At 44.9% G+C, this 24,919-nt stretch overlaps 1 protein-coding gene across 1 annotated transcript in view; it reads left to right on the top strand.

Annotated features, from left to right (window-relative positions):
* Fbxw8 (F-box and WD repeat domain containing 8) overlaps positions 1-24,919 on the top strand; it is a 120,975-nt gene that overhangs the window by 10,109 nt on the left and 85,947 nt on the right. The window contains exon 2 of the mRNA XM_045132304.1: positions 4,350-4,454. Coding sequence (XP_044988239.1) covers positions 4,350-4,454 — 105 coding nt within the window. The remainder of the gene's footprint in view (positions 1-4,349; positions 4,455-24,919) is intronic.

Genomic DNA, 24,919 nt, shown 5'->3' with positions numbered 1-24,919 from the left:
ATTCTTGTTGTACACGCACGCACGCAACCCTCCCCCCACCCCCCGCCTCTCTGTCTCTAGATCAGCTTGTATGTATTTACTGTGCATCTCCAGCATACAAGGCTCTAGGCTGGGCTGGTTGGATTCTGCCACATTGCAGTTATGTTATGTCATCTGTGCACACAATCAGCAAATATTTAGTGAATACCTTTTGTTCTTCCTCATAGTGAAGCTTGGGATCAGGTTCAATATGAAGAGATAAATTGGCTTTTTGTGGACTGCTTGGGAACCTAACCTCTCTTTATAGCATCTATTTTTTTGAGCAATGATTTCCAAGTTCTAAATAGCTGACTTACTAATGAACCATGGAATACCTTAGGGGACTATTTGTGCTGCTTCTGGTAGTCTCCTTTATTTATTCTGCTTTATATGGGGGTGACTTATCTCTATAAAAGATTTTAGTTCCTTGAATGCACAGGCCATTTCTTACACATTCGCTAATAGCACCTCCCCTCCCCCAGCACTGGGCATGGCCCTGAATTCACATAGTGGTTTGAACATCAATTATTGAAACAGTGAGTGACTTGCTTATGGAAATATTTAGGAAATTCAAAAGAACAGAAAGAAGAGTCTCCTGTCCAGTCAGCTTGGAGGCCTCCTTGGCTCACATTTAGTCCACTTCTGACATTTCTGTGGGGGTTGTAGAGGTAAAGCATGTATTTCAAGACAAAACAGGTGACAGTGTGAGACTTTACCTCCAGTCAGTTTATTTTCTTCTCAGAGAAGCCACAGGTGAAACTGGAACTGAGGTGTGCTCTGCTCAGCTTTTGCATTATGGGATAGATGACCCCTCAGACCCCAGCCTCCTCTCTGCCCCACTTGAGCAGAGGCATTTTTGCAGATCTCTCACTTGGACCCCAGGTGATTTTCTCAGTCTCCCAAACCCTGCCTCACAAGCGCCCGCAGTTTGTTTGCTCTGGAGATACATATTGGGAACAAAACCCTACATCAGTTTCTTCACTTGGTACTGATTTGGCTCTTAGCAATTATCTCTTCTTCGATTAAACAAGAGAAGGCAGATTAAGTTTCTAACAGTAAGGCACAAAACCAGTCCATTTTCAGAATCAGGCTTACATTAGCACATAGGCGCATGAATCAGCCTCTCTGGGGACAGATCTTTTTACAATTTCTCTCAGCATTTTTGGAGTAAGTCCAGTAGACTTTGGGAAAATCTAGTATTCACTGACCTTAAATTAACAGAGTAACTTGACCCCGTTGTGTGTTTACCCCTTGGCTGGGAAGGATTTTTATATCTGCCTATGGTTTAAGGCTCTTGTTCTCAGCATTTAATGTGTACAAGGAACCCCTGAGAAAGAGCTCTGCCTCTGGAATTTTGGGGGCAGTTAAGGAGGGACCCTAAATATTTTTTTTTAAATGTGATTTCCATGTCTTACAGGTGTTACTAAGAGTGGTAGAATCAATCTCCTAAATACCATGAAACCGTTAAAAGCCACAGTGACTATGGTCAGAAAGATGCTTCTCCTTATGTTTTAAGAGTTAATATTGTGATTTCTTCTTCTTTTTTTTTATTAACAAATTCCATGATTGTAAACAATATCCCATGGTAATGCCCTCCCTCCCCCCCTTTCCCCTTTGAAATTCCACTCTCCATTATATCCCCTCCCCCCTCAGTCTCTTTTATTTTGATGTCATGATCTTTTCCTCCTATTATGATGGTCTTGTAGTGTCAGGCACTATGTGGTCATGGATATCCAGGCCGTTTTGTGTCTGGAGGAGCACGTTGTAAGGAGTCCTACCCTTGTTGTAAGGAGTCCTACCCTTCCTTTGGCTCATAAGTTCTTTCCGCCACCTCTTCCGCAGTAGACCCTGAGCTTTGCAAGGTGTGGTAGAGATATTGCAGTGCTGAGCACTCCTGTCATTTATTTCCTTCTGAGTCCTCCCAAGGTCACTGCCATCTGAAAAGAGAAGGTTCTCTATGGTTTTTGAGGTGGGGCCTCACTGTAACCCAGGCTGACCTGAAATTCACTCAGTAGTCTCAGGGTGGCCTCAAACTCACAGTGATCCTCCTATCTCTGCCTCCCGAGTGCTGGGATTAAAGGCATGTGCCACCACGCTCGGCTTTATATTATGAATTTATTGATCTTCTAGAGCATAAACCTGCAGGCTATATGTGCCTCTTCAAGGAGCAAGCCCTCACTTTCTAAAGAACAATCACATTGGTATAGTTATAGTTTGACTTACAGTTTTCCTTTGTTAGCTTCCAAGCTCTCTGGCTTTTGCCACACGCAAGCTCGCTTTATTCTTTTAACACGCCCACTTGCTAGGTAGTCAGCTGGGCCTGTTACACAGACAAGGGGCTTTACATACATTTAGCCTAATCGCTTGGCTAGTAAGGTGGCAGACCAGGTGTGTCAGTTGAAATCTTTGCAGCCTTAGGCTGTGCCGCCTTCCAGAGACGTGGCTGGGTCGTGAGGACAATGGCAGTCAGTGTTGGGTGGGCTTGTGCTGCCACAGGTGAGGTCTTCCAGGTGAGCATGAAGAGTAGACTCATTGAATAGGCCAAAGCTGGACACTCTGTGTGTCTCTTGCATCGGCATAAAGACAAGGATGGTATCTTGTGCCTCAGCAGAGCTGTGCCAAGTCTAGAACCTGGTTCATAGTGTGTTTTGAAAGAGGGCAAGGCCTGGCATGTCATGAGATTGCAGTTTATGTAAGTGCCTGCTTTTCCCTGCCTTGGCTTTGGTTGAGTGGGGCAAGGAACGTTTTTTTCTTAGTTCTTTACCAAGTGGTAAAATAGACCTTTTGCTTCTCTGTGGCCAACAATCATCCAGAAGAGAAAGTGGAGGCACGTCCCAGGGTGTGTGTGGTTGGGGGGCACCGCCCCTTGCCTCTGCTTCCCTGGCCTGCAGTGCCTCTGGCTGCAAGTGGTGCCTTTTCATGATGAGTGAGGTTAGTCAGTTGTGGGAGGGACCTTACCTGACATTAAACCAGTGACTTTCCATTGTTTTTTTAGGCAAGGACCCCATGCCTGCTAGTTGCCCTTACAGACTTTTTCTGTTCCACCCTCTGCAGAGCCATCATTTCTCCCTGACTTAACATTTCCCATTGTGTTCCTTCCTTGCCTACAGAGAAGGTCAGCTCTTACTCCCCCCATCCTTTTTTGCCCTTGTGCGATTTTGCACTTGAACACCACATCTCCTGTTTCCCTGAGATGCCTCCATGAGTAAAAAACGCGATCCTAAGCCAGCGTGGTGGTGGAGGTAGGATGATCAAGATAGTCATGAGTTCAAGGCTACTCTGAGACTACATAGTGAATTCCAGATCAGCCCAAGCTGGAGTGAGACCCTACCTCGGAAAAACAAAAAAAGAAAAAGAAAAACAAAACAAAACCAGAAACACGATTCCAGAATAGTCCTTACCCTGACTCTTGGAAGGGCCCAAGTCAGTGCTCACCCTCCCTTAACAATGCTGAGGTGCTTCTCTGTTTTGAGCCGCGGCCTCTCAGCATGTCACACCGTTGAATCGAGTGGTGAACCAACCATACTTGCAACTAGCACTCAGCCAGAGCTCACTGGGTGAATTGGGTTGGGATCAAGAGCACGGCTTTGCGAGCTTAGCTGCACACCACTGTGAGCAGTGGCATGCACGCACACTTGGCTCTTTGGTTTCACCCTCGTATTCCTTTGGGCGCCCAGGATGGACATGGTAGCCTTATCCTTCAGCTGACGCTGCTGCCTCCTCTCTAGTTGCTTCTCTGAGGCAGGTGAGCTCGCATTTCTGTGTAAGGATAAGTGACAGGGAGGACCTGCCTTGTCTACATTGGTTCCTGAGTGAACCAGAGCCTTTGCAGGCTAACCTCTCGCTCACACTTGCCGCTCTGCTCCTTGCCCACGAAAATAGCCACCCGGTCAGCGTTTCTACAGCGTGGCGCTCACTCCCAGTATGATGGAGCAGTGTGGCTGTTCTGAGGGATGCAGTAGCCTCCCCGATTTCCAGACTCACTTTCTTGGCCACTCTTTGCTCACCCCTTCTTAGTAGTAGGAGGTTTTTCATAGACTTTGCCCCTTGCTGCAGTGGTTGTACTCCAGGGTGAAAGTACCCCTGCTGCTCCTTCCTGGAACATGATGGGCAGTGGACTTGTGGCTTTTGCAGGTGCACAGGAGGAGAGTGGGTGTGCCGGGCCAGATACTTGAGAATGACTGGTGTCCGCTTCAGGTCCCTCCTGGGAAACTTCCCCCATCTCTCTTGTTGCCACTTAAGAATATCTCTGGTGATTTAAAGGACTCAAAAGTATGAATTATTTTCACATGTCAGAATTATAAGCTCATTTCTTCTTTTTTTCTCCTCAGAATGAAATGGATGATGTGCCTTTCTTTGATATTCAACTGCCTTATGAATTGGCCATCAATATATTTCAGTATTTGGACAGGAAAGAACTAGGACGGTGTGCACAGGTAAGCTATTATTAGTGGGTTCTCAGGATCTCTGAAGAGTGACTCAAGTGTGGCAAGCTTCTGGGGAACAGAAACTTAGAGAATTATAGACTTTACAGAATTAATGAATTGCATAGCAGTTTTCTGTTTTTATTTTGAATTGTTTGCAAACAGAGTGACAGAGAGAATGGGCAAACCATGGCCTCTATCTAGCCACTGCAAACTCCAGATGCATGCACCACTTTGTGCACCTGGCTTTACATGGGTACTGAGGAATTGAATCCAGGTCGTTAGGCTTTGCAGGCAAGTGCCCTAACCAGTGAGCAGTCTCTACAACCCCCCGATAGCAGGTGTTGCAGTCAGGTTCGCATTGCTGCCAGAAAACACTTGACTAAGAGCATCTTGTGGGAAGAAAGGTTTATTTTGGCTTATAGGCTCGAGGGGAAGTGCTGTGATAGCAGAGGAAAACTATGGCATGAGCATGAGCAGAGGCTGGACATTACCTCCTCACCAACATCAGGTGGACAATAGCAGCAGGAGAGTGAGCCAAACACTGGAAGGGGACATTGGCTATATAATGCCCATAAACCCGCCCCCAACTCCAGGAGGCGTTAGTTCCTAAATCTCATCAGCTGGGAACCTAGCATTCAGAACATCTAAGTTTATGGGGAACACCTGAATCAAACCACCATATTAGGTTTCTTGAAGAAAGCTAATCTTGAACTTCAAGGTTCCATAGGCTTCACAGGCAAGGCTTTAAATGCTAAGCCACCTCTCCAGCCCCGAGATTTCCTTTTTGTAAAAGGCTGAATGGAATTCCATCATGTATATCCACCACATTTTCTTTACCCATTGCCTGGTGGTTCTGTATCTCAGCTAGAGAATAACGTTGCAATGAATGTGGCCGTGTCTAGTCTCTGACACAGGGGTGATCACTCCTTCGATGTGCACCCAGTGGTGAGATGGGTGGGTCATATGGTAGTTCTGTTTTGAATATTCTGCATAATGACTGCTCTACTTCTTGTTCCTATGGTAGTGTGCAAGTTTTTTCCTTTCTCCACATCCCTCTTAGTACTCATTAATTTGGCCTTTGTTTTTCCCCCAAGGTAGGCTTTTGCTGTAGCCCAGGATGGCCTGGAATTCACTGTGTAGTCTCACGGTGGCCTTGAACTCACAGCAATCCTCCTACCTCTGCCTCCCGAGTGCTGGGATTAAAGCTGTGCACAAGCATGCCTGGCCCTATTTTTGTCTTTTTTTAACAGTGGACACTCTACAAGTGTGAGATTATCCCAATGTGAGTTTTTTTTTTTTTTTTTTGTGTGTGTGTGTGTTGTTGTTATATTAAAATACTGTAGCTTAGGCTAGCCTGGAACTCACTGTTAGTCTAGGTTGGCCTCAAACTCAGAGAGTCTTTCTGTCCCAGCCTTCCACCTGCTGAGATTTCAGGTGTGAGACACTGCACCTGGCTCTTGGATGTGGTTTGAATTTTCATTTCTGATAACTAGTGATGCTGGGCACTATTTCATGTATACATCTTCCTTTAAGAAACATCTATTCAGGTACTTTACTATCTCTCTCGTTCTGTAGGTAAACTGTTCCTTCCTTTTGTTTTTGTTTTTTGTTTTGTGTGTGTTAGGGGTCAAACTCAAGACATTCCAGAAAAGCCATCTGTGGTGGTGCTACTCCCAAGCCCTTCTTCATTCTTTTTTCTTTTTCTTTTTTTTTTTTTTGTTTGCTTTGGAGACAAGGTCTCAGGTGGCCCAGGCTGTCCTTGAACTCACTAGGTAGCCAACTCCTGAACCTCTGACCTCCACCTTCCATGGACTGGGATGACAGGCGTGTGCCAGCATGTCTCACTTTCTTACTCATTTATTTCCCTTGCTGTGCAGGCTCGTTTTGGTTTTTGTTTTTGGGTTTTCGAAGTAGGGTCTCACTCTATACCAGGCTGACCTGGAATTCACTATGTAGTCTCAGGGTGGCCTTGAACTCATGGCGATCCTCTTCTCTGTCTCCCGAGTGCTGGGATTAAAGGTGTGCGCCACCATGCCCGGCTTTTTTTTTTTTTCTTTTTTTAAGAGAGTACAGATGTCATGACATTTATTTAAAGGCATGCTAACCTCAGAGAACCACTGGAAAGGATTACTAAACAGATCAAGTTTACAACACCTTAACCATCACGTGGTCCTACACCAGGAACAAGGCCCTGGTGGGCCGGTTCTTTTCTATCCAGTTCTTCCCTGTGGTGCCCACCACCTCCTGCACCCTAAGCTGCTGCACCTCTCGTGGCCACCTTGTGCTGTGCTGTGCCATTAAAACAGTCTCGCACTGTAGCTAGTCTGGCCTGGAATTCATGATGGAGTCCAGGCTATGCTCAACCTTGTGGTGCTCCTCTGTCTCAGCCCCAAGCTGCTGAGATTGCACATGCTGGTAGAGGGCAGAGGGCAGCCTCAGGTATGTTGTCTACATGTACATGTATTGGAAAATGGTATGTGAAAGAAATGGGATGAGCCCTCTGTGCAATGCAGGTGTTCACTGTTAACTAAGGAATGGGATGATCCTTGGGTGCAATGTACCATGACCTCCCTGTATCTCTCTGTTTCTAAGTACCTTTGTGATTACATGGCATAGAATGTTTCTGGCCTCAGTTCCACCTGTGAAACCTATGTAACCTTGTAACTTGTAATAGCCCTCCTCCCCCTTTAACAGTATGTAATTTTGTGGTTTAACTCCTGATCCTGTTTTCACTATAAACATCATGTGGTTATTTCCAATACAAGCTGACTCTCCAAACAGATCAGGGCTGCATCTTGAGATCCTGAACTCTGGTATGCAGACCTGGTGGACCAGTTTTTTTCTTTTTCTTCCTTTTTATCCAATAAAACTGCCTCACATTCCTTAAAAAAAAAAAAAAAAAGTAAGGCATGCTACAGTGCTATACTTGTTAGGAAAAGAGATTAGAGATTCCACGTAGTAGTAAGCAAATATACAAACTGAAGGAAAATGGAATAAATTAGTAGTGTACAGAAGCTTGAATTCACCATGTACACTACACATGTAGAAAACATGTTTTTAATATTTTATCTTCTCTTTGCATTTATAACATAATTCGCTTAAACAATCATGGAATCCTTGTCTTCCAATACCACAAACTGTATTACAAATGAATGCTGTACTTCTGCTCATCAAAATGTTTAAGATTGCCGGGCGTGGTGGCATGCGCCTTTAATCCCAGCACTGGGGAGGCAGAAGTAGTAGGATCGCCGTGAGTTCCAGGCCACCCTGAGACTACATAGTGAATTCCAGGTCAGCCTGAGCTAGAGCAAGACCCTCCCTTGAAAAACAAAACAAAATAACAAAATATACAAGACAATCTCATTTAGTTTTGTGTGACCCCGCTTGTCAGGTTTCTCTGTGTGACGTAACCCTGCTGGTTGGGTTTTGCTTCTGTTGCCCTTGCACTTGGGGTCACATCCAGAAACCTCACTGCTGCCCAGTGTCGAGGAGCCTCTCTTCTGTGCTCTGTAGGGTCTCCCTGCGCAGCCCAAGCTGGCCTCCTTGCAGCCAGGTCCTGTATCTGCCTCGGGAGCGCTGAGGTTATGGGTATGTTCACCAAACCTCCTGCCAGCATTTTCGCTCAATTGCTTTATATATTCAGGGTCTTTTGGTTCTTTTTCTGTGAAACATACCAAGAATTTTTTTTTTTTTTTTTTTGTTTTGTTTTTCAAGGTAGGGTCTCACTCTAGCTCAGGCTGACCTGGAATTCACTCTGTTGTCTCAGGGTGGCCTCAAACTCACAGCAATCCTCCTACCTCTGCCTCCCAAGTGCTGGGATTAAAGGCGTGCGCCAACATGCTCAGCATACCAAGATTTTTGATAGGGATTATATTAAACCTGTTGAGTTTTCAGTGTTGCATTTTTTTTTCTGTGTTGAATTTATTCTTACGTATTTTATTTTTTTTCTATCTATTGGAAATAGGATTTTTTCTTGATTTGGAGAGGATAATTTATTGTTAATACATATGAAAGTCACTTATTTTTGTTTGTTAAACTTTATTAATTTTTCTTATTCTAACGTTTTGAAGAGTCTTTAGGGTTTTCTATACGTAACATGTCTGTACACAGGTCAGTGTGTACTTTATTTAGATCTGGATTCTTCCCCTTTGCCTCTTTTCTTCTTCCCCTCCAAAGATTTTACTCTAGCCCAGTCTGCCTCCAACTAGACATCCTCCTGCCTCAGCTTCACAAGTGCTGGGGTCATAGCACAGCACCATTGCTTCTTCTTGTTGTCCAGTCACTCTGGCCAGGACTTCTGGTACTGACCAGGTGTGGTGCCCATAAGCAGCCTTGTTCCTCATCTTAGAGGACTTGCCCTCAGCTTTTGTTGGTGAAGTGTTCTGAATACATTTTTTAAATTTCTTTCCTTTTTTTAATGGCCATCCTAATACTTTTTCTAATTTTTAATATTTATTTATCTGAGAGAGATGAGAGAGGAAGAGGCATACACACACATCTGTCTATCTTATCTCTCTATATATACCTGGAGAGAGAGACAGACAGAGAGAAAGAGAGCATAGGCACACCAGGGCCTCCAGCCACTGCAGATAAACCCAGACACATGTGCCACTTTGTATATCTGGCTTACATGAGTACTGGGTAATTGAACTGGGTCCTTAGGCTTCATAGGCAAGCACCTTAATGACTCAGCCATCTCTCCAGCCCCATCCTAATAGCTTTAAGAGAATGTTTTGTTATGTCATTCCAGTTTTTTTCCTGGCTTTTTGAATAGCGAAAACATTTTCATGGTTTTTAAGTCAGCAAAGTAATTTGCCATAATTTGTGAGAATTTATAATTTGTTATAAGAGAAAAATAAGTTAACACAAGTAGGAAGGCTACTTTGAGAAGATATCATCTTTTAACTAGCCTGTGTATTTGAAGCCAATATAATTTAAAAAATATTTTTAGTTATATATTAGCAAACAGAGAGGGGGAAAGAATGAGGATGAATGGGCCTGCCAGGGCCTTCAGCAGCTGCATATGAACTCCAGTTACATGCACCACTTTGTACATCTGGCTTTACATAGGTACTAGGGAATCAAACCTGATCATTAGGCTTTTCAGGCAAGTGCCTTAACTGCTAAGCCATCTCTCTAGCCCAATTTTTAAAATTTAAATATTTTTTTATTGACAACTTCCATACTTACAGACAACAAACCATGATAATCCCCTCTCTTCCTCCACTTCCCCTTCACAACTCCACTCCTTCACATCCCTTCCCTTTCTCTGTTAGTCTCTAGTTTGATATCATCATCTTTTCCTCCTATTATGAGGGTCCTGTGAAGGTAGTGTTATGCTCTGTGAGGTTGTGGATATTGAGGCCAGTTTCTGTCTGGACAGTTGCATTGTAAGGAGTCATATTCTTCCTTTGGCTCTTACATTCTTTTCACCACTTCTTCTGCAATGGTCCTGAGCCTTGGGGGGCCAATTTTTTAAATAAAATTAAAACTTGATTAAAAGCTTATATACTTAGCCAAGTGTAGTGGTGCACCCTTTTAATCCTAGTCCTGGGGAGGCTGAGGTAGGAGAATTGCTATGAGTTCAAGGCTAGCCTAAGACTACATAGTGAATTACAGGTCAGCCTGGGCTAGAGTAAGATCCTACTTTGAAAAATCAAAAAAAAAAAAAAAAAGTTTACGTCATTATCTCATTGTCCCACCCTTTTTTGTCTTTCTTCCCCATCAGTTGAATCTCCATTTTAATAAACTATTGACTCTTTTATATTGCTGTCTTCTTTTTAAATACTCCCCACCATTTACAACAATCTATTGATAGGTTCAAGATTATGCAGGCCATGTGCATATAATGACAGCCACTGTGAGGTCATGGGTATAGTGACCACTTTATGTCTTCAGGTCAGTGTTCCAAAGAATTCCTCCTCATCCTTTGGCTCTTACATTCTTTCCACCACCTCTTCTGCTATAGTCCCCCTGAGTCATTGGGACGGCATGACAGAGGTGTCACATTACGTGTAAACACTCAACTATCACTTCTCAGCTCTTTGATGAGTTTTGAATCTCTCCAGCCATCACTGCCATCTGAAAAGATAGACTTCTCTAACCCAGAATGAGAGTAGCACTAACATTTTTATGCACACACCTAAATGTTTAGAAGGCAATTTGGTGACATATCTGTGTAGGCAAACAACAGTAGTAACTCCATTCTCCCTAGGGTTTGTGACCCTCCCAGCCATAGGCTTTGACAAGTTTTACTATCAGGAATGAATTCCCTCTCATGGATTCCTCAAATCAAATTAGAGAGCAGTTGGTTATCCCCGTAACAGATGCCACCAGTGCACTAGAGGACACATCTTGCCTGGCTGGCCAGTTGTGTTGTTGGGCTCCACTACTGGTTAAGACCACTGGTTAAGACTTTTTGTTTTTCCTTCAGTAGACTTCATAGTGCTTTCCAGCACTATGACAGCTAGCCATCAGGGAGGAGGCTTCCAGCTCAGTTCCAGCTTGATTTCTGAGTATCCTGCAACCAGAGAGTGTGATGTCTTCAGCTGTAGGGTCTTACCATCTTGTTCTGGTGGACAACCAAGAGCCTTGGCAATACCCTGTATTGTTTTAGGGAATACAGAAGCCTTTCTGACTAGTGCATCACTAGGAGGTATCCTAACTTTGGCAACTAAAATTTTTCTATGACAACCTATAGCTTCTAGGTATAGCATTTCTACTTGCAGGGTACTTCTGTCCAATTCCCCCCCACACACACTTTTAAAAATTTACCTATTTTTCTTTTTTTTTTATTAGTTATGTACACAGTGTGTATACAGCCATGTTGGTACCATCATTAGCCTCCTCCCTGTCCTTCTCCTTCTGCAGGGATGCTCCTCTTTGGGAAACATGGGTTGTGCATTGTGGGGTAGCCATCAGTTATGGGGAAGAGGCAATGTCTCTTGCATAATGACCCAACATGTGGCTCTAACAATCTCCCCCCCACTCCACAAATTTCCCTGAGCCATGTTGAGTTCGTTTTCAGTCTACTTCAGTGATGAGCTCTTGGGAGCCTCTGTGTCCCTGGAAATCTGGTTTGGTAGGAGTTGAATGTTCTCTGTGTCTGTCTCCTTCACCCTTGTGCTGGTACCAGGTTCACCAAGAAAGCAGCTCTCTTGCTCATTTCTCCAATTACTCTTGGCTTCAGTTGGGGCCCTGGTAAGGTGCGATGGGCTGATTATCTCCTCAGGATCTGTGTCCATCTTGGATAGGTGACAACCATCACATAAGATACCAGCATTGTGGGATGCTGTGTAGACTGTGTCAAGGAGAGCTTTATTGCTATACTATTGTACATAAGTCCTTAGGCAAGGGAGACTCCTCGCCCTCATTGTGGAAATGTTAACAGTTTCACTTTCATGAGAACAAAATTTCATAAGTAGAACAAATGACATAATTCTTAATTTTCCAACAACTGGGATTTTTTTCTCCTTAAAGGAAAGAAACGTGTTGTAAGATCCTATGAGAATTCCTTTCAGTCTGCTTCCAATGATGCAGGAGGTAAATCATTCGTCACCTTCAAACCTGGATCTTTCAGGGATCATTTCTATAGTTCCTTAACTTACCTTTTTTTAAATTAGCTAACAAAAAAGTAGGTTTCCAAATGGCATATTTATGACCTCTCTAGTTTGGATTAGTCCTCCTCTCACCCCTTTCCTAGTGGTCATATTAGTACTGGGAATCAAATGCAGGGCCTTCAGCATGTGACGCGGGCATGATTTTTGACAAGTGAGTGTGGCTGCTGCTTGTTTAGACCTCAGTTTTTTTGTCTTGTTTTGTTTTGTTTTTGTTTTTGAGGTAGGATCTCACTCTAACCCAGACTGACCTGGAATTCACTATGTAGACTCAGGGTGGCCTTGAACTCGTGGTGATCCTCCTACCTCTGCCTCCCTAGTGCTGGGGTTAAAGGTGAGCACCACCACGCCTGGCTTTGACCTCAGTGTCTTACCATTGAGTATGATGACAACTCTGTTCGTCACATAATAACCTTAACTATATTGAAGTGCATCCATTTATACCTAATTTCCTCACAGTTTTTATTATCAAAAAGGATATTGAATTTTTTTCAAGTCCTTTTTGTGTATCTCTTGAGATGTTCAGTTGATTTTTTTTTGTTGTTGTTGTGTTAATGTCCATCACACTTGTATAGATCTCCACCTGTGTGTGGAGGGGGTTTAATTAATTGTGCACATGGGAGGCAAGAACTGTATCACTGAACTACATCTCTGGAGCAAACAAATTTTTGTTTTGTTTTGGTGGTGATGGGACAGTTGGGGTCTATGAGACAGGTATGTTTTTCAAAAGTGTGTGATCGCTGTTCATTTAGCTTTTACGTGTGAGGACAACCATGAATGTGTTGTTCCTCGGACATTGCCCACGTTTGTTTGCTTGCCTGCTTGCTTGCTTGCTTGCTTGTTCACTCGCTCGCTCTCTGTCTCTCTCTCTCTCTCTCTCTCTCTCTCTCTCTCTGTTTCTTCCTTTCTTTTTTCTTGAGTCAGGGTCTCTCATAACTTTAAGTAGGCTAGACAGGTTGGCCAGCTAGCCCAGGGATCTGCCTGTCTCCACTTACCCAGTGCTGGGCTTACAAGTGTGATCACACCTAATATTTTTATGTGGGTTCTGGGGATTGAACTCAGGTCATTAAGCTTGCAAGGTAAGTAATTTACTAACTGAGCTATCTCCTCAACCCCTCATTTAATTTTTGATGGACAACTATGTCCCTAGAACTCACTGTAGTTTCCATTCTTTACAACTGCATGTCAACATTGTGGCATTCAAAATGTTAAAGACACTCGAGGCAGGTGTGGGAGCGTATGTTTGTAATCCCAGCACTTGGGATGTTGAGGCATGAGGCTCTTCAGTTCAAGGGCAGCTTGAGCTACATAACAAGACCCCATGTCCCCAAAACAAGAACTAGAAAGGATTAAGGCCTCTTGAGAGTGAATGGTACAAATTGTGGTGAAATTTAGATTCTAGAACTTGTTCAGACAATAGTTACTGGCGATACATTTTTTAAAATTTGAGTTACTTGTGCTTATTCCAGGTTACTTTTCTGTGTAAACAGCAGAAAGGATTTTTGGTATTCCAGATTACCACACTATTACTTAAGTGGAGATGCTGGCAAATCTTTTTTGATGCATTATGTGTGTTTAAGAAATAATGGATTTAGCCGGGCATGGTGGCTCACACCTTTAATCCCAGCACTTGGGAGGCAGAGGTGGGAGGCTCACCAGGAGTTCGAGGTTATCCTGAGACTACATAGTAAATTCCAGCTACAGCAAAACCCTACAACAAAAGAAAAAAGGAAACAGTGGACTTATTTATACATCAAAATTCACTGTAAAAGGTGTGCTGAAGTATTAAGCTGTGCTCAGAGACTCTCAGTCTCATGAAGCAAGAGGGCCTATCTCGTCTCCCTCTTGATATTTGATTTCTGTATCCTAACTTTTCACATTGGCCTTGCTCCCAAGAGTTGAAAACAAGAGTGGAGCTAAATGAGTCCAAGTCCTGGCCTTGAGCCTGATGCCATAACTAGAGCCTTGGAGCAGCGGCTAGTGCTTTAACAGTGTCCGCCCGCATCAGACCATGAAATCTTCGTTCCTGATAGCGAGCTGCTGTTGAAGGAATTGTTTCTTTCACAGTGCTTTTGCTCTCCTGCTTTGTGGAGGGCCATGCGGCTTTTACACCTGCTGCTGCTTTTCTCGTCCAAAGAGCTTATCAGGAAAAGATAGGATCGGTGGAAGAAGAGACCCCTTTTGGTGCTCTGGGGCTGCATTTCAGAGCAGACTGTTCTGCTGGTGAGATTGTTCTGCAGGTGTGAACAGTTTAATTTGCAACACAGTCATCCAGTTGTCCACCAGGACTCTTCCCAGCTTGGCCATTGGGTTTAATTTCTGTTGTATTAATCTACTTTTGAGACCATATGTGTAGGAATAGAAACTGTTTCTAAGCAGAGCCCATGTACTGTACAGTGGCTAAATTGGCTGTGATCTAGGAAGCCAGGTTTTTATAGAGGTTTCACACGGAGTTAAAAATGGACAGCCAGTAGCATGTAGAATTGGCTTTGTTTCTTCAATCATTCAACTAAACTATGAAGTAATAAATATAAGTAGCATTTTCATTTGTTTCTTATGGGGTGTTTATGTTTGAAGCAGGGAGAAAGTCCCTTTGCTAACTGGCATGTCCTGCTGCTTTACGATTTTATTTGAGAAGGCACTCCCTTGCCCAGCCTCTGTGTCTCTTTCTCTCTTTTAATCTAGGCACTTTGGGGTTTTTAGTGAAATTGGGCCAGTTATATGGAATTGGCACTATGTGAATGCCCTTGGAGGAAACCTGTTTGCTTAGATCTTTATGCCAAATTGGTAACTGACTAGCAGCAAGGAATCCTGACTGGGGAGGCCTTTGAGATTTAATTATGCACTCACTGCTGGAGAACTGATCCCACACCCCACCGCTTCTCTGTGTTAGGTGACCTGTGCTTTCAGATGAAAGCCCTGCTGTGGTAGTTGGTGGTCCTTGCATAGTCCTGATGTTGGCCTCCCTGCCTACCTGTAGCAGTAGTGACCCTCTGGGGACTCTGCTTCTCTTTTGGGAGGTTTTGTCCTAAAACATCTTGGACACAGTGTGGGCTTTTATGAACAGTTATTGTCGGATCACTTACAGCATTTTGCTATGTATGATTTTATGTTCAGCCCTTTTTCATGCCCACAGGAGTACTGGCATTTTAAAGGGTAGTACTGTACAGTGGATAACAATGACAAGATTGTCAATTTCAGTAACAAAGTCGGTTTTGTTGGGGAGGTAGGGTTTCACTCTAGCCCAGGCTGACCTAGAATTCACTATGTAGTCTCAGGGTGGCCTCAAACTCACGGTGATCCTCCTACCTCTTCCTCCCGAGTGCTGGGATTAAAGGTGTGCGCCACCAACTTCAGCTCCTACAGTCTTCTGAATAATTATCAATTCATAAGAATCTGCAGAAAGAAGGAGAGCACTCCTGTGTTCCCTTACCCATATTCCTCTATGGGTGAAGTCTGAAGTGGTATCAAAACCAAAACAGCGTGCTGGAGAGATATGGCTCAGCAGTTAAGGCACTTGTCTGCAAAGCTTAACGACCTGGGTTGATTTTCCAGTGCCCAGAAGAAGCGGGATGCACAAAGTGATGCTTGTACCTGGAGTTTGTTTATAGCAGCTAGAGGCCCTAGCACACCCATTCATGTTTCTTTCTCTCTTTCCAACTGCAAATAAGTAAGTAAAAGTATTTAAAAAAACCACCAGGATGATGATGTCACTGCATGCCATATAACTTACATTTCACTACAGTGACATGAAGTTTCTTGTGGTTTTAGTTCTTTTTTAAAAAAATTATTTGAGAGGGAGAATGGGTACATCAGGGCCTCCTGTCTCTGCAAACATGTGTCACTTTTTGTGTATCTGGCTTTAGGTGGGTACTGGGGAATTGGATCTGGGCTGGCAGGCTTTGCATGCAGATACCTTTAACTGCTGAGCCATCTCTCCAGCCCCATGTTTTTAGTTCTATGAAGTTTTACTGTAGGTGTAAATTTGTATCACCACCACCACAGTCCACATTCATCACAGGGGTCCTTGTGCTACCCTTTTGTAGCCACAGCAGCTTTTCCCTTCTGCTCCCTCTTTTTCCATCCCTAACCCCTTGCAACCACTGACTGGCTCTTCATCTCTGTAATTTGTCTGGCTTTGTTTTCAGTTTTAAAAGTCACATATTACAGTCATGTGTATTTCCCCTCCCTCCCTCCCTCCTTTTCTTTCTTTTTTTTTTTTTAAGTAGGGTTTTACTCTAGACCAGATTGACCTGGAGCCCATGCTGCACTCTTAGGCTAGCCTCAGATTCGCAATGATCCTCCTCCTCCTTCCTTCTGAGTGCTGGTGTTAGAGGCATGTGCCACCATGCCCGGCTCTATGTGTGTTTCTTAATGTGTAACTTTAGAAATTTAACTGCTTAGGCAATAATGCCATGTTTTTCAAATAAAGGCCAGAAAATTGTACATAAAGAACACAGGCATGCTTATAAACCCCAGCACTTGGGAGACTGAAGTAGGACTATAAGTGTGAAGCTAGCCTGGGCTATGTAGTAAGAGCCCAGTGTTAGGGAGAAAGAAAGAAAGAGCCAAAGAAGAAGGAAAGAGATGCTGACTTGAGAAGTTCAGGATGATGATAAACCTGGTGAGCAAGAAGTGGGTCCAGGGTGTAGGTTAGGACATCTCAGGTTCAAGGACAACATGACCTCACTGTCTTATCAGATGTTTACATAGAAGAAGAAACTAAAATCCAGGTGTTTATAGCTAATTCTCTGTGACCCTAATGAAGTTCCTGAAAGTCAAGAGTCCATCATCGGGACTGGGGCGATGGCCAGTGGGTAGAATAATTGCTGTACAAGTGTAGAGACCTGAGTTTGATCCCCACAACCCATGTGAAAAAGCCAGGAGTGGTGATGCGCACTTGTGATCGAGGTGCAGGGGAGGCGGAGACAGGAGGATCCTTGGGGTTCGTTGGTTAGGCAGTCTGGTCTAATTGATGAACTCCAAGCCAATGGAATACCCTGTTTCAGAAAATGAGGTAGACAACGAGTCTTCCTCAGAACCAACACCTGAGGCTGTCCTCCGGCTCCCACATGCATGCACATGCATTATAAAAAATTCATTACCGGGCTGGAGAGATGGCTTAGCGGTTAAGCGCTTGCCTGTGAAGCCTAAGGACCCCGGTTCAAGGCTCAGTTCCCCAGGTCCCACGTTAGCCAGATGCACAAGGGGGCGCACGCGTCTGGAGTTCGTTTGGAGAGGCTGGAAGCCCTGGCGCACCCATTCTCTCTCTCTCCCTCTATCTGTCTTTCTCCCTGTGTCTGTCGCTCTCAAATAAATAAATAAAATATGAACAAAAAATATTTAAAAAAAAAAATTCATTACCAAGTAAGGCTGAGCCGATTCTCATGACACAATGGCTGCAGAGCTCAGTTTCCAGGGGCTCTTGAAATTCCCACCTTTGCTCCCAGGCTTCCTTTCAGGGGCTGCGTGAAAGGTTTTTTGTGTGTCAGAGGCCCATGCATCCACTGGGCAGAGCCAGGATTCTCTGTGGGGTGGGGGAGGGGTGGCAACCAGAACACAAAGGTGTGTGGAAGGCCCAGCTTTCCACTTACTGAAAGGAGAAAACTGTGAGGAGCACATTTAGGAGAGACCAGTAGCTGGACAAGAGGTAAAGTTGTGTCCTTAGCTGAGCTCTGGCTAGAAAAGTCACTTAGGAAGGCATCAGCACATCAGGGGTCACTAAGCCAGGAAACCAGGGAGATGAATACTTAATGAACATAGATCAAGAAGGGCATGTGACACTGAGCCCTGGACCTGGTGATAGTGGAAGGTGAGGTGATGAGGAGGGGCCAGGAGTCAACCGTGAAGTAGGAAAGAAGGAGACCTACTTTATTAGGTTTCTTTTTTTTTTTTTGTCTGCCTCTGGCCAAAAGCAGCTTAAAGGAAGAAGAATTTGCCTTGACTTAGGGTTTGAGGGATAAAGTTCTTCATGGCAGTGGTCACAAGACTGTGCAGCTGGGACCCCTCACCTCCTTGTATCACAGAGGGCAGGGAGCAGAGCCCATTGATAAACCTTAAAGCTCATCTCCTTCCCCCCAGTAACCGACTCCTTCGAGCTATACCCCACCTTCCAAAGGTGCTAGAACTTCCCAGAACAGCATTGCCAATTGGGAAGCAAATATCAGACACATGAGCCCATGGGGGCCAGTTCACATTCAGACCATAGCACAGCTCCAGAGTACCTTGAGCCCAGAGGGGAAGCTTTCAAGTGGCAGAAGTGATTGAAGGTGTCGAGTACCATCATTGGCCATGTTAGAAGAGGACCCATGACCATTGGATTTGGCTTTTGTAAGCTGCTGTTGATGTCAGTGTGGTGGGGCAGAGAGACAGGGCTCAGAAGTGAGGGAGGAAGTGCACGAGGCCGCCCGGATACACCCGGTTCTTCCAGGTAGACAGCACTGGGTGTAGGGATAGGCAGTGTGGCACCCCTTGCTGGGGCACACTGGTGACCCCAAGCCAGGCAGGGGTAATAATGTGAATGTTTTTGAGCCAAGAGCTTCTTTTTTTAAATGTGGCAATTCTCAGTGGTGCCATAAAGCAAAATGTTGGCAACACTTTTATTATCAGTTCTTGCAGCTGAGGCTCACTTAGTGGGGCTTTTACTGGTGTATTAAAGAAAGACCATTAGACCTTTGGAAAATTCAGGCTTGTAAACTTGCTAGATTTAATATAAGTTAAGAAATCAAAGCAATTAGAAAGGTTTTCTTTTGGTGGGACCCTTTAAAATTTGCTTGTGAAAGTTTAACAAGGTCCATTTCGTGTTGCTTTTTTTTTCCCCTTTAGGATTAAAAGAAATTCTTAAAGGATGTCTGTCATTTTTCTTCTTTAAAAGTTTCCTTTATGGTTTGCTAAGGGGGTTATTGGCACATTTTTGTTTTAATGCTTAATTGTACCCACAACCTCCACTCCTAGTCCTTTTTTTTTTCCCTGAGGTAGGGTCTCACTCTAGCTCAGACTGACCGGGAACTCACTCTGTAGTCCAGACTGGCCTCTAACTCACAGTGATCCTCCTACCTCTGCCTCCTGACTGGTGGGATCAAAGGTGCATGCCACCGTGCCTGGCTCCCAATTCTTTGGGAGTAATTCTTCTTTTTTTTATTTATTTTTATTTTATATTTTTAGATGGTGGTGGGTGGTGGTGGTGGTGGGTGGTAATTCTTTTTTTTTAAGTTGGTGTGGGAGTGTGTGCTCGCAAGTGCCACAGTGTGCATGTGACATTCCGAGGACAACCTTGGGTGCCCATCTCTTTCCACCTTGTTGGAGGCAGGGACTCTGGTTTCTCACTGCTCTGTAGGTCTGGCTAGCTGGACCAGGGGCTTCTGAGAATTCTCCTGTCTTTGCCTCCCATCTTGTTGTAGGTTGCTGGGATTATAGATGTGTGCTACTCTGTTTGGCTGTTTGTGGATCCTGCGGATCTGAACTCATTTCCTTTTGCCTGCATAGCAAGCATTTTGCCTGCCCAGCCCTCTTCCCCAACCCTGGAAGTCATTTTTACTTCTACCATTTACAGATCCCTCCAAGAGGTGGTTTTGTGTGTGTGTGTGTGTGTGTGTGTGTGTGTGTGTGTGCATTATCTAGCATTTAAACTTTATCCCTAATGTTAGCTTTCACAGAATAAAATCTGAGATGTGGGTGATGTGGATAACACACCAAACCATCAACTTCCTGTTCTCCGTTTTAATCTCTTTACTCAACATGCAGCCTTGGTGGTAATTTAAACAGCATGTCAGGCTGGAGAGATGGCTTAGCAGTTAAGGTGCTTGCCTGTGAAACCTAAGCACTCATGTTTGACTCTCTAGATCCCATGCTAGCCAGACACATAAGGGGTGAGGTAAGGTTGCACGTGCCCACAAGGTGGTACAAGTGTCTGATTACAGTGGCTGAGGCCCTGGTGTGCCAATTCTCTATCTCTCTTTTCTTTCTATATCTCAGAAGACAAAACAAAGCAAACATACTCAAACAGCATGCCATTTTTCTCAGAACTAATGTAAAAATTTGCCTGTGTCCTCCAAACTTTGTAAATTTTGAGATGTTTGAGACTTTCTGAAAGCCCCACTGAAAACTCTGTATTTTAAAATGGCTGAATAGTTTTCCCATCCAAGGACTAACCAGGCTTTCCAGATCAGATAGGATTGGGCACAATTCAGAGTGATGTGGCCTTAAATTATGGCTTATTTCTTACGCCGATTCCTGCAGGGTGTCGCCTGTCCTGAACTGCTCTAGTTTGCAACCCCTGAGCTCTGGGTGTGTGTTCTCCTGCAGCGCTCACGACTAGAGGCTCTGGTGGAAGAAACAGGCATCCTGGGAGCCAGGTCTTGGACTAGAGACTTAAAAGGGCCTTCCATGCGCAGAAGGCAGCGGGGTGGCCGGCTGAGGTAGGGGGTGGGTGAGGATTGCTGCTCTCAGGGACTAGTTCATCTCTGAGCTGGCAGACCATATAACATGGGAATTCTGAGGCACACCTCGCACTGAAGAGAACCACGCACTTCAGTGCATCGCGCTCTGAGGAGACCTGAGTGAGGATTGTGGTCACTGTTGTTTACAGCAGTATTCCCCAAGCTAACTGGCCCGCAGGAGCTCTTTTCAGAAGCTGATGAATGCTCTGAGGAGCCAGGGCCCATGAGCTTTGTAGAGTGCTAGGCTGTGTAACCTCTCAGCTTCCCTAGGCCTTGTTCACTAGTTACATTCAGGAGTTAAAAAAAAAAAAATCCTGGGGGTCTGGGAGATGGCTCAGCAATTAATGGCACTTGTTTGCAAAGCCTGCTGGCCTGGCTTCAGTTCCCCAGGATGCATGTAAAGCCAGATGCACAAAGTGGCACATGCACCTGGAGTTCATTTGCACTGGCAAGAGGCCCTGGCGCATCCATACTCTCTTTCAAATAAATAAATAAAAATATTTGAAAATTTGTGTGTGTGGTGTGTGACACATGTGAATGTGGGTAAGCACCTGCCATGGCACCCATGTGGAGATAGAGGACAGCCGTTCAGTGTCGCTCCCCGCCGTCTGTCTCCTTTGAGACAGGGCTTCTCTCCTTCATGCTGCTGATCTTTGCCATGCTCGCTCTCAGTGAGCTTCTCCTTTCTGCCTCTCACCTGCCCATCAGCATGCTGAGGTGTCAAAACCCATCACGGCATCTAGCTTTTTGTGTGGGGCATGAGCACTTGGGCACTCAACTCAAGCTTGAGCAGCAGGTACTTTAACCACTGACCATGTCCCCAGATACATATTTCAGGGTTTTTAGAAACATGTGCCTTAAGACTTTTGACAGAAAGGATCCCAAATCCCAAAATCAAAGTTCATGCCCTGTGCTTAGTTAACCCTTTCTGCATTGGAGAACCCAGATGTGTTTCTGTGTTGTTCCTGTCTTAAGTGTATCTCACCAGAGTCCAGGGTTTGTCTGTCCTCTGCTCTGGGCTCTGAGTTGTGCTTGGCTCTGTCACAGCAAACGTTGCTGCTTCCCTCTGTGAGCCTCATGGCTGCCTTGTGTTCAGACTGACTTTGGCACAGACAGATGGACAGACACCACCTGGGTGTCATGGGTAGGCTCAGCTGTGGACCAAACATGCCAAAAAGTAAAACCACAGTGTTCTATCTAGTCAAAACTGGGGCACCAGTGTTATTGAGTCGTTATTCCATTCTTTATTGCTTGACCACTTGTGATCAGATGAGGTTTGTTTCCGGGGTTCTCAGGGCTGAGATGGAGGAGAACGGCATGACAGTGTGGTTAAGTGGATTTGTGACTAATGCTGTGGCTGTGCCAGGGTGGGCTGGATAATGGATCCATGTCAGCTGTGGGCTGGGCTCCAGTGGGTTGCCACAGAACTCTGTCCTCAGCCTCAGCCCCATCTTGGTTAGGTTTTTTTTTTTAAGATTTTTTTTTCCTTTTTCAAATAATCAAGACATGAAGACCCACAGCCCATATTTTGCCAGTGACGTATGATGGGAGACATAGCTAATGCAATGGATGGAGGGAGCTAACATTGAGTGGAATGGGTAGGCAATTTCATATAGATAGGAAGTTTGGAAAGTGAAGAATTTGCATGTTGGAAACAATACTCTGTAAGTGAAAAGTTGAGACATTTCTGAAATTGAATTCTAGTGCATGTTTTATATCTGTAAAGAGCCAAGTGTGGTGGCAGACACCTTTAATCCCGGCACTTGACAGGCAGAGGTAGGAGGATCACCATGAGTTCAAGGCCAGCCTGGGACTACAGAATGAGTGACAGGTCAGTATAGACTAGAGTGAGACTCTACCTTGGGGGAAAATAGTCTCTAAAGAATGCTGAACATCAATCTGGGTGTGGTGTGTGCATTTAATCCCAGCACTCAGGAGCCTGAGGTAGGAGGATCACTGTGAGTTTAAGGTCTGTCTGGGCGAGGCTGAGACCTTACCTTGAAAAAAAAAAAAAAGAAGAGGAGGGAAGAACAGGAGGGAGAGAATGATGGACAACAAGGATATGAGCAGCAAGGAATACACAGGAGTTTGAAGCTTCTTAGAACTGCTTGTTTCTTAACTAGGTACACAGTGTCTGCGATCTGCGTACCTCTGTGTCTTAACATCTTAATAATCTGGGGCTGGGAAAATGGCTCAGTGGTCAAAAGCATGTGCTGTGCAAGCATGCTGACCAGAGTTTGAATCCCCAGCGCCCACATAAAATCAGATGCAGAGTCGTAATGTGCCTGTCTGTAATCCCAATATGCCACAAGCAATGGGACATGAAGCCAGGAGAATCCACTAGTCTGGCCTTCTCAGTGGCAAAAACAATGAAACCCTGTCTAAATCAAGGTGGAAGGGGAGAATCAACACCCTAAAGTTGTCCCGTGAGCTCCATGTAAGCACTATGGTGTGTGTGTCCATATACCTGTGTGCGCACACATACACACACACACACACACACACACACGTGCACACGCGCATGTGCAAGCAGATAATGAACTGACCCAGGGAGCTTTACAAGACCTTTCATTGATTAGCCGTAATGACCTATCTCTAATGAAGCAGCAGACTACTTACTGTCCAAGGGCCTGGGCAGCGCGCAGGTCTAGAAATCCACAAACCATCCCGCTCATGTCTGCTGAGGACCTCTGACCGTGGACTCCACAGCCCATGTGGATACTTGTTTCTGATTACCTCATTTGAAGTGGGGTGCTGTAGACGCATGAGTACTAGGATGCGCTCAGTGATGGATGTGGAAGCTAGTCACATGACGGGCAGCTACAGGAAAAGGGTGGTGTTCAGACCAGTGAAAAGGAGGAGAATGGCCACTTTCAGCCACTTGAGGGATGGCGGTACAGTGGCAGAGTGAAGAGCTGTCTTCAAAGGGGAAAAGCACAGCTGTAGGCGGGAGCTGTGTGAGCACAGTAGAGGGGAACACATTCTGACATGCTGCCTTGCTGTAGACGAGACACCAGGTCCCACTGGAAGCATTCCAGGGGTGCCTGGGCCTCTACCAGCAAGGGCAGCTAGGAGAAGCTTGCTTTTTTTGTTTTGTTTTGTTTTGTTTTTAAAGAAATTTACTTGAGAGAGAAAAGAGGCAAATAGAGGGTGGATGTACCAGGATCTCTAGCCATTGGAGATGAACTCCAGACATATGTACCACTTTGTGCATCTGCTTTACGTGGATGCTGGGCAATCAGACCTGGGTCCTTAGGCTTCGCAGGCAAGCACCTTAACAGCTGCGCCATCTCTGCAGTACCCCCCCCCCCCAGTACATATTTTCTAACATGCTTTGTTACTGAAAGCTTTTAGTTGCTCTACTGGCTGCTCTAGGGATCACCATGAGTATCATAACTCAGAACAGCTCTGTCAGGATGGCGCCCACCTCTCTGAGGTGCTCCCATAGCACTCTGCATGCAGAGGGGTGCGGGGAGGACGTGCCACAGCTCTCTGGGGCTGCTCATTTTCTTCAGTGTCTCTCTCTCTTCCCTGAGCTGCAGAATCTCAACTGACCAGCTGATTTTTCTGTCAGCCCAGATTTGTCAAGGAGTCCCTCTAGTGAGATTTTTGCTACTATATATGTAAACTCTAAAACATTTTATTTATTTATTTTGGTATTTTCAAGGTAGGGTCTCACACTAGCCCAGGGTGACCTGGTACTCTCTCTGTAGTCCCAGGCTGCCGCCAACTCACAGTGATCCTCCTGCTTCTGCTTCTTGAGTGCTGATATTAAAGGCATGCATCGCTTGATCGGTATTTTCTATTGATGTTCCTATGCTTTCCTTTGGTAGTTTTTTACTATTTTAATTTATGAGAGAGTGGGGGGGGGGAGTGTGTGTGTGGGGGGGCATTCTAGGGCCTTCTGCTGCTGCAAATGAATTTCAGAAACATGTGCCACTTGTGTATCTGGTATTATATGGGCCCAGGGAAATTGAACCAGGGTCATCAGGCTTCGCAGGCAAGTGTCTGAGCCATCTCTCCAACCCTCCTTTGGTATTTTGAATGTTTATAATAGCCTCAAATCTCTGCCCACTAAGTCTGGGCTTCCTCAGGGACAGTTTGCAATGGCTGTCCCCCTCCCCTCCCATGTGGAGTTGGTTCTGTTTCGTTTGGGTCATACTTTTCATTCATTTATTTATTTTTAGAGAGAGAATTGGCATGCCAGTCCTCAGCCATTGCAATCGAATGCCAGACACTTGCGCCACCTAGTGGACAAGTGCAACCTTGCACTTTCTTCATCTTTGTGTGTCTGGCTTATGTGGGATCTGGAGAGTTGAACACGGGTCCTTAGGCTTCACAAGCAAGCACCTTAACTGCTAAGCCATCTCTCCAGCCCATAATTTTTTTCTTTAGAAACTGCCATTTAGGACTAGGGATG

This window comes from Jaculus jaculus, chromosome 13 (assembly GCF_020740685.1).
Source record: "Jaculus jaculus isolate mJacJac1 chromosome 13, mJacJac1.mat.Y.cur, whole genome shotgun sequence".
Lineage (NCBI taxonomy): Eukaryota > Metazoa > Chordata > Mammalia > Rodentia > Dipodidae > Jaculus > Jaculus jaculus.
This window is presented reverse-complemented; position numbering and strand designations above follow the sequence as displayed.